This window comes from Brassica oleracea, chromosome C9 (genome assembly GCF_000695525.1).
Source record: "Brassica oleracea var. oleracea cultivar TO1000 chromosome C9, BOL, whole genome shotgun sequence".
NCBI lineage: Eukaryota > Viridiplantae > Streptophyta > Magnoliopsida > Brassicales > Brassicaceae > Brassica > Brassica oleracea.
In genome coordinates this window covers 22,578,900-22,588,338 of record NC_027756.1, presented here as the reverse complement: position 1 = coordinate 22,588,338, position 9,439 = coordinate 22,578,900, and the positions used below count along the sequence as shown (strand labels likewise).

At 46.0% G+C, this 9,439-nt stretch overlaps 1 protein-coding gene across 1 annotated transcript; it reads right to left on the bottom strand.

Moving 5' to 3' along the window:
- Positions 1 to 6,914: 6,914 nt before the first annotated feature.
- On the bottom strand, positions 6,915 to 8,129 carry LOC106314581. The gene has a single exon (XM_013752436.1). It carries the CDS (start codon positions 8,127 to 8,129, stop codon positions 6,915 to 6,917), a length of 1,215 nt encoding a protein of 404 aa, XP_013607890.1.
- Between the last annotated feature and the right edge of the window lie 1,310 nt (positions 8,130 to 9,439).

The following is a 9,439-nucleotide window of genomic DNA, read 5'->3' as shown; positions in this document are numbered from 1 at the left end:
AGATGTTGAGGTGATGAAGAAGGAGGTAACATGTGATGTTAAGGAGGCCACTGGTGGATCTGATTCGCACCATTCTGTTCGACTTGCACGATTCATGGGTCATGGAGCAGTTGCTCCCTTAATCTGCTTGTTCTTCTTTCTGATTGAATTTCTGCAACAGTAACGAGTAAGAGGCTGCGTCGATCTTTTCCTCTCCAACCTTTTTGCACATATCTGCACATATAACACTGAAAAACAAATCCCTGAAGGTGGAATAAAGGCTAAGGTACATGGTGGGAACTAGCTAAAGATGAGCTAGCTACTCAGGAACAGCAAGATGGATATAAAGGATAAGAAGTCCTGAGTATAGGTCTCGTTTTCCTGATCTAGTGCCCATAACAAGAAGAATTAAAGTTTAGATTAGGTTCAGATAAAGTGGAGTTGACTCTACCCAGTGTAACCTGATCGGTGGAGAACTTCCGGAGTGTCAAATGAGATAAGTCAGGGTGTTCCAGGTCCATGTGTGGGTCTTTCATCACTGCTAAGGTCACTGAATAAGAAGGTTAAAGCACGAGGTGGTTAAGAAATCATCACAAAATAAGGTCCTGATTACCACAATAAGTTTGACTGGACTGACTTGATCCTAGGGACTGACTCGATAAAAACATGGAAATCGTACAGAGTCTCTCCCCCAGACTTACTTCACACCATCCCTGGTTGTGAAAATAGATCGGAGGAGGCTAAAACACAGCAAACAGAAACAAATAATTCAGATGGATAAAACAAGGGAATAGGAATAGTCCTTTCGGACTCAGTCTGAATCGCCGCTACTGGAGTGACCGGCTGTTCTCCTGTTCCTCGAAAGTCTCTCTTCTCCAATTGAAGTGCCCGCTGGTTCCTTGCCTGGGCGCCTTGTTCTCTGCGTCGTCTGCTCTTCCTGACTTCCGATGCAGCCTCCAGTGATCGCCCTGAGGATCCTCTTCATGAGGCTGTTGTTCTTCTTCTGAGAGTCCACCATCCAACGTCTGTAAGCGTGATTATCAGTAACATCCGTGAGTTCCTCCAGATCATAAGCACCATCAGCAGGTGGAGTCACATCCTCCACATCATCCATGTCAGCATTCTCATTTGGAACTGGCGCACGTGGGTCGTCGCACAAGTGTTATGCGTCGGGCAGGAACACTATGTTTTCCAAGGTCGTGAAGTTCGTTAACCCGGGAAGAGGAAGCTTGCAGTAGAGAGTGTTCCCTTCCTTGTCAGCGAACTTGTATGTGCTCTCGTCGCGCAGGATGTGGCATGTGATCAAGTAAGCGGTGTCGATGTACTCAAGCTCAGGAACAACCTTGTAGGAATCCAGGTTGATGTTGAAACGTTTGAACAAGGGAGTGAGGACACTGCCGCAGCGGTCTTTCTTGTCTTCAGTTCGGAGCAAGGAGTCCTTGCGCTCGGAGAGCATCGAGATGAGAAGGAATACAGGGTTAGTCTTCACTGCCTGAATGGGTATGACTCTATCTCTACAGATCTCATCCTCGAGCCCCGTGTATAAAACCTGCAGTTCTCCGTTTGTGACCTTGGAGGTGAGTTCCTTTGCGAAGAGGATGTTTGAGACAATCTTGGCAATGATACGCAGAGTGGGGTTCCGGATTTGTGATTGATAAGCCTTGCGAGAGGTGAACTTCCCTGTCGCAATGAGATCCCAAAAGGCGTTTGCTGGCGCGAACTTCTTCTCAACTGAGACCTCCCTAGGCGTGTCCGCGATCTCGAGTAGTTCGTTTAGATCATGGAGAGAGATGGAGCAGAACTTGCCGTCAGCCATGAAGAAGAAGGAGCAGTTCTCGTATGGGGTTCTGGTAAGTGATCTGAGCTGTTGCGAGCACTTGCCGAACCAAATCTGGATAGAGTACTTGGGCTTGGTAGCAAAGAGGAGCAAGGCCCATGACGTCGAGCGTCTCGAAGACGTCAGACACGAGACCGAGATCAGTCAAGGTCTCCGCGTGAGTGAATCATGTCGGCAAGATCTCTTCTGCGAGAAGCCTGTTGTACCTTGCTGCGGACTCCTTGTCCCACCCCTCACAATTGTAGTCAAGGAGTATTGGGTCATTGATGTTGATCGGTTGACCCTCAACTTTGTTCGGCCATGGATAGGTGGATGGAACACTCGCAGAATGAGAAGGCGTGGCTGCTCCGCGAGAGGCTTTGAGTGGTTTCGAGATCCTTGTTCTTGGAGGCATCTGCAAAACGAAATCAGTGCCCAAATTAGCACTGCTCAATGGTTGTTCTAGAAACGATGGGACATTCCAATCTCTAAATTTTGCCCAAGTCCATCAATTTCCGAACAACCCTCAAGTTCTTAGGGTTAACACTTTGCCCTAACACAACCGCAACTACTCAAGAAACTCAATCAATGAATATGTTTTATCCCTATAATCAAGCAGAATTTCGACCCTAGTAGCAAGTGTGAAATCGAGAGCTATAATCTAAGATCAAATCTTTCAGCAAAAGGGATGAGAGAATCCGAGGGGACACTTCCAATTCGCGGATTGGATGCGCGAAGGGGAAGAGTATCTGAGCGGTTACCTTAAGTTGATTGATGATTCCTGCAAAACCCAACCGATCTCTAGAGGATCCAAGAGATTAGAGCAAAATCGATGAAGAAGAATAGGAAATGAAATTTTCGATTTAGGGTTCTTAGGAGTGTTTTGCGGCGTGAGAGATAATGGGGGAGTGAAGTAAGTGGGCCTTAAATAGGCCACTTCCCCCCTTGTCTCTTTTTTTTTTGTTCGAGCACTTACCTGGGATACATCAGTGGAACAAGCGCTGGAGTGTTCTCCTGAGAAGTGCTCGATTTTCTTGATTTTCTTCCTGCAAGTTAGTTTTTTTTTATTGAAAAGATAAAAAAAATATTTACACTCACCAGTGGGTTGCCTCCCACCAAGCGCTTCTTTTCAGTCACTAGCTTGACTTTGGTGAGCCGATTAGGCTTGAAGGGGATCGCTTAAGGGTATCTCTACACCTTCAGCGATTTTTGTATCAGCAAGGTAAGGCTTGAGGCGCTGACCATTAACAACAAATTCTCCTCCTATTGTGTCCAGCAACACAACAGCTCCATATGGGCGAACCTCCTTGATGGTGAAAGGTCCTGACCATCTAGACTTAAGCTTCCCAGGGAACAACTTAATCCTTGAGTTGAAGAGTAAGACCTGATCATTCGGAGCAAAGCTTCTGCTGATGATCCGTTTGTCATGGAATGCCTTGGTTTTTTCTTTGTAGATTTTGGAGCTCTCATAGGCCAGATGCCTAATCTCCTCCAACTCATGGATCTGAATTGTTCGCCTCTCTTTGGCGGGTTTGATGTCGAAGTTAAGCATCTTAACAGCCCAAGCTGCCTTATACTCTAGCTCCACAGGCAGGTGACATGCCTTGCCATAGACCAGATGATAGGGAGTGGTCCCTAATGGGGTCTTATAAGCTATTCTGTAGGCCCAGAGAGCATCGTCAAGTTTGAGGGACCAGTCCTTACGCGTGGTATTGACTGTTTTCTGCAGAATGTTCTTGATCTCTCTGTTGGAAATTTCCACTTGGCCACTCGTCTGGGGATGATAGGCGGTTGCAACCTTGTGTTTCACGCTGTTTTTGCTCAGTAATCCTTGGAACACTCTGTTGATGAAGTGAGTTCCACCATCGCTGATAACCACTCTAGGTACTCCAAATCTTGGAAAGATGATGGAGGTGAACATCTTGGTTACAAATCGTGCGTCGTTGGTTGGACTAGCAATCGCTTCTACCCACTTGGAGACATAGTTGACTGCAACCAGGATGTACTCGTTCTTGTGAGAAGGTGGGAAAGGTCCCATAAAATCTATTCCCTAGCAGTCGAACACCTCAACTTCCAATATGTAGTTCTGAGGCATCTCATTCCTGTTGCTGATACTGCCCATTCTCTGGCATACATTGCATCTGGATATGAAGGCGTGAGCATCTCTGAACATTGTTGGCCACCAGAATCCCGCTTGGAGAATTTTGGAGACTGCTTTGAATGTGGCGAAGTGTCCAGCGTAGGAAGATCCGTGGCAGTGGTGTAGGATCCCTGGAATTTCAGCCTCCGGAATGCATCGTCTGAAGATCCCATCTTTGCAGTGTCGGTATAGGTAAGGCTCATCGGAATGCATCGTCTGAAGATCCCATCTTTGCAGTGTCGGTATAGGTAAGGCTCATCCCAAAAGTAATGTCTTGCCTCTCTTAAGAATTTCCTCTTGTCGCTCCCTGTGAACTTCAGAGGCTCCTTTTCAGCGGCTAAGAAATTTGCAATCTCAGCAAACCACGGTAGATCAGGATATTGCTTCTGGATTGCTGCCACAAACTGCTCTGGTTGCGAGGAACAAGCTGTTTCTATGCGCATTGGTTGTTCCGCATAGCAAAGACCAATCGCACTGGCGTGTTCCACTGGTTGTTCTTCGTCAATCACAGTATCATCGTTTCTTTTCATTCTGGAAAAGTGGCCCGCTACTCCATTTTCTACCCCCTTCTTGTCTCTTATTTTCAGATCAAATTCCTGTAAAAGGAGAATCCATCTCAGGAGCCGCGGTTTAGCATCCTTCTTCGTGAGCAAGTACTTAAGGGCTGCATGATCCGTGTGGACTATCACCTTAGATCCAACGAGATATGATCGAAACTTCTCAAAAGCATAGAAGATGGCTAGGAGTTCCTTCTCTGTGGTAGCATACCTACATTGAGCTTCATCCAGTGTCTTGCTCGCGTAGTAGATCACATGTAGCTTCTTATCCTTCCGCTGCCCAAGCACTGCTCCCACTGCAAAGTCACTCGCGTCTGTCATAATCTCGAAATGGAGGTCCCAGTCTGGAGGTTGAACAACCGGTGCACTGACTAGAGCTCCCTTGATCGTGTGAAATGAAGCTAAGCACTCGCTGTCGAAATTGAACCTTGTCTCTTTGCAGAGCAGTCTAGTGAGTGGTCTTGCGATTTTCGAGAAGTCCTGGATGAATCTTCTGTAAAAACCAGAATGTCGCAAAAAGCTTTTTATTCCCCTTACTGAGGTTGGTGGCTGCAGACTCATCATGATTTCGATCTTTGCCTTGTCCACTTCGATGCCTTTTTCTGAAATCTTATGTCCTAGAACAATCCCATCTCTGACCATGAAATGGCATTTCCCCCAATTCAGCACGAGATACTTCTCCTCGCATCGCTTCAGAATCCTGCACAAATTTGACAAACAGACACTAAAGGAGCTTTCATAGACGCTGAAATCGTCCATGAAAACCTCCATTATGTCTTCTATAAGGTCAGTGAAAATCGACATCATGCAGCGTTGAAAGGTCGCTGGAGCATTGCATAGCCCGAAAGGCATCCTTCTGTATGCATATGTTCCGTAAGGACATGTGAACGTCGTCTTCTCTTGATCGTCTAGGTGGATGGGAATCTGAAAGAAACCTAAATAACCATCTAAAAAGCAATGGTAAGGGTGGTTAGCCAATCTTTCAAGCATTTGATCAATGAAGGGAAGTGGAAAGTGATCCTTGCGAGTCGCAGCATTCAATTTACAGAAATCAATGCACATGCGATGACCAGTTACTGTTCTAGTAGGGATTAATTCATTCTTTTCATTCGTTATAACAGTTATCTCTCCTTTCTTAGGCACTGCATGAACATGCCACTAATCTTTCCATGGTTCTGGCGGAGTCCAACATCTTAGCGTAACCATCAGCGTCGATGTTCTGGACATTCTGTTCTACTTCAGCTCTAATCAAGGCTAGTTCCAGCGGATCATCAGTAAGGATCTCCTCAATCATCTGATCACTCGGTTCCAGCGGACCACCCTCCTCTTGGACAATGAAGGTTTGTCCATCCAACATGAGTTTCTTGAGCATCTGATTCATCTCGAACCTCATCACAATGTCTCCTAAGTGGAAGTCGATTTTTCCTTGTCGCACATCTATGATAGCTACGACAGTGCATAGGAATGGTGTGCCCAGGATCAGGGGATCCTTTGACTCTTCCTCGAGTTCTAGAACAACGAAATCGGCAGGGACAAGTGTGTTCCCAACCAGAACTTGGATATCCTCAATAATTCCGACTAGAGATTTCACTGATCGATCAGCAAACACTAGGGACATCCTGGTAGATTTGAAATCTGTGTATCCAAGGCGCTTAGCCACAGAGTATGGCATGAGGTTGATGCTTGATCCCAGATCGACTAGTGAACACGAGAAGACTGTTCTCCCAATTTGGATGGATAGGACAAATTTTCCAGGATCACCCAGTTTCTTGATCCTTTTGTTCTGGAGAACAGCGCTGCATTCTTTTGAGACCACCATGAATTCACTGTCATCGGTTATCTTTCCAGAGATCAGTCCCTTCACAAAGCTACTCATGGATGGCATCATCTAGATTGCACTCATGAGAGGAAGTCTGACTGTTAAGTCTTCCAGCATCTTCCTACATTTCATCTCCTCCTTGTCCTTGCGTGTGGCCTTAGCCGGAACAGGGTACGGAACCTTAGGCACATAGTCACGGGGGGGAACAGGTTCTGCAGCTGGTCGAACAACCACAGTAGGCTGCTCTGTAGTGGTCGGAGTATGATCAACAGGTAGGTCTGCTTCTTCCTCGTCTGTTGGTGCGGTTACAGGTGGTTGCTCTGATTCTTTCTGCTTCCCTTTCTCAGCTGTTGTGAATCTCTTGGGTGCCAGATCAGTTAACTGCTTCCCACTCCTAAGTGCGACTGCATTGCACTCCTTGGGATTTTTATCTGTCTTTCCAGGGAGGGTACCTTGCTGTCTCTTCACACTCTCAGCAGTTTGAGCAATCTGAATATCCATCTGCCTCATATGGCTCGAGAAATTATCATATTTGGCACTCAGGTCATTGAACATGTGATTCATTCGGGTGTTGATATCGTTTGTGACCTGATTCAGTGCTTTTCACTGGATCTGCTGTCCTTGGAGCAGCTGGCTCATCATATTGGCAAGACTCTTCATCTCGTCCTGTGGAGCAGTCTGAGCAGGCTGTGCAGGCTGCTGGTTAGTCGGTTGTTTCTGGTTGTGGAACTGAGTATTCTGAGCTGGGCTGAGGACAAAGGTTCTTCCTTGATTTCCATACCCCCTTTGGTATCCACTGTTCTGAACCTGATTGCCTTGAGCATTTTCTGCATTACCATCGGGTGTAGGGTTTTTGAACAGGTGGGGATTGTTCCTCACGTTAGGGTTCGGATGATAGTTCTTGAACTGCCATCCTTGCCCATTCACATAGCTAACCTCGTGATTGTCCTCAGTCGCCTGGTCTGCCTCTGATGTAGTGTTTGCGGTTCCTTTATCCATGATGAAGACATGGTTCTGATTACTCTTTATCAGCTGATCGACCTTGGCGGAGAGCTCATCTATTTTGCTATTGTCGATGCTGTTCACCTTCTGTGTGCGGTCAGTCTCGCGGTTGCTGTCAGCTGAGCTTGAGGCCATGTTCTCAATTAGCGCGAAAGCGCCTTGAGTGGATTGGGTCATGAAATCTCCATTACTGGCTGAGATTAAAGCATTCCTGTACTCCCAACCTACTCCATCATAGAACACTCCGAGTACATAATCTTCTTCAAAACCGTGATGTGGGCACTCCCTGTGGTAGACGTTAAATCGTTCCCATGCGTCGCAGAACGGCTCATCTACCAGCTGTTTGAAGGTGGCGATCTTCTGTCTCAGAGCTGCCGTCTTTGATTTCGTGTAGAAGTGGCTCAAGAAAGCATATCTGACTTGTTCCCATGTGGTGAGCGATCCGGTGGGTAGGGAATCTAGCCAGCGAGCAGCCTTCCCATCGAGAGAGAAGGGGAACAGGGTACACTTGATGTAATCTGGTGGTACTCCATTCTCCTTAGTGAACCCACACATCTTCTCAAAGTTCTCAATGTGGTCCATCGGTATTTCTGCAGGAAGTCCGTTGAAGATCGTCCTCTGCACCAGACCTATCAAGGGAGGCTTGATCTCAAAGTCTTGTCTAGTGCACGGTGGAGGGTTGATGGCGGATCGCGTAGCAGGTAGATTACGCAAGAGATTTCTCTGGCCAATCTGATCAACTTCCTCCGGTGCATTCCGTTGGTTTGCAGCATTCGCTTGGATAGTTTGCTGCATCTGCTGCATCTGCTGTTGCATGCTGTTGCATGAGTGCAAACGCGGCAGTAAGATCATCCTGATGATGACCCATGTTGGTGCTCGTAGGTCTAGGCAGTTGACGGTTCTGACGTTCTAATCTCGCTAGTTCTTCGTTGGTAAGCTAATGCAATGGTCCTTGTGCGTTGCTCCGAGTATGTCTACTGGTCATGCACCTGGATCATTACCTGTGACAAAGAAATAGAGGCGAGTTAGATATCTTAGACTCAAAATGAAACCGAAAAGTAGAGGTAAAAAAATCTGGTCCCCGGCAACGGCCCCAAAACTTGATACACTAAATATGAATCCTTGCTACTGCCAAGTTAACAGTTGTGATTATAGTAGTTTAGATTCAATCCAGAGGACCAGTCTACACTTTACTCTTATAAATTTCAATATTAAGCTAAGAAGAAAATGGTTTTCAATTCAATTGGTGACGCGGAAAACAAGTAAACTAGAGATTGATTCAATTTAACAAGAAGCTAGCCTAGGGTATTTCATTCGGTGTTGAGCGAGAGCCAAACAATTATTCAAGCGCGATGCAGTGCTTTCTAGAACTCGGATCACTCAGCTGGATCACCCCACTGTCGTGGTGGTGATCCCTTTGCTGGTCAATCCCACCATCTAACTGTCGTTGAGATGAGAAATGACTGCAAGCCTTAGAGATCAGGTCCGATCGGTTCACTTACTACCCTAACATCTACTTTCGCTGATTAGGGGTATTAAGCTCATTCAATACATGTCAAGTTATCTCCTAAGCGGTTAGCTAGGCGATTAACTTAGGATCTAACATCAAGTGATCAGATTAATGGAAGCTTTAAGAACAATATGAATGAAGAACAATTAAGAATAGCTTATCTACGTTTAGCTCATAATTCAACACCCTAAAAACCCTAGGCGAACTAGATCACTACTCAATCATGATGCAAGCAGTCAAAGACATAGATCCTAAATGAAACTGCATAATAATAAGAGTAGTAAACAAAGGGTTCAGATGGTCTTCTCTATGAGAGAATGGATTCTTCTCCCTTACAAGTTGCAGATCGCAAAAGCTAATAGTTCTCTTGTAAAAACTAGCGTAAGTAATAAAATATGATAGATGGTGTCTTTATATGGAGGCGCCAGTAGGTAGAAAAGATATTAGGGTAACAGGGCTTTAATTCCCGAAATATGAGCTTCCTTATTTGTCGGGAACAACCTCGGGATCACTCCGTCTGCTTGTTCCGCTTGAGAACAGTCTCGGGACTGTTCGCCTTGAGTGTTCTTCGCAGGAATGCTCCAAAAGGACAGCTTCTCTTCATGCACCCTCTCTT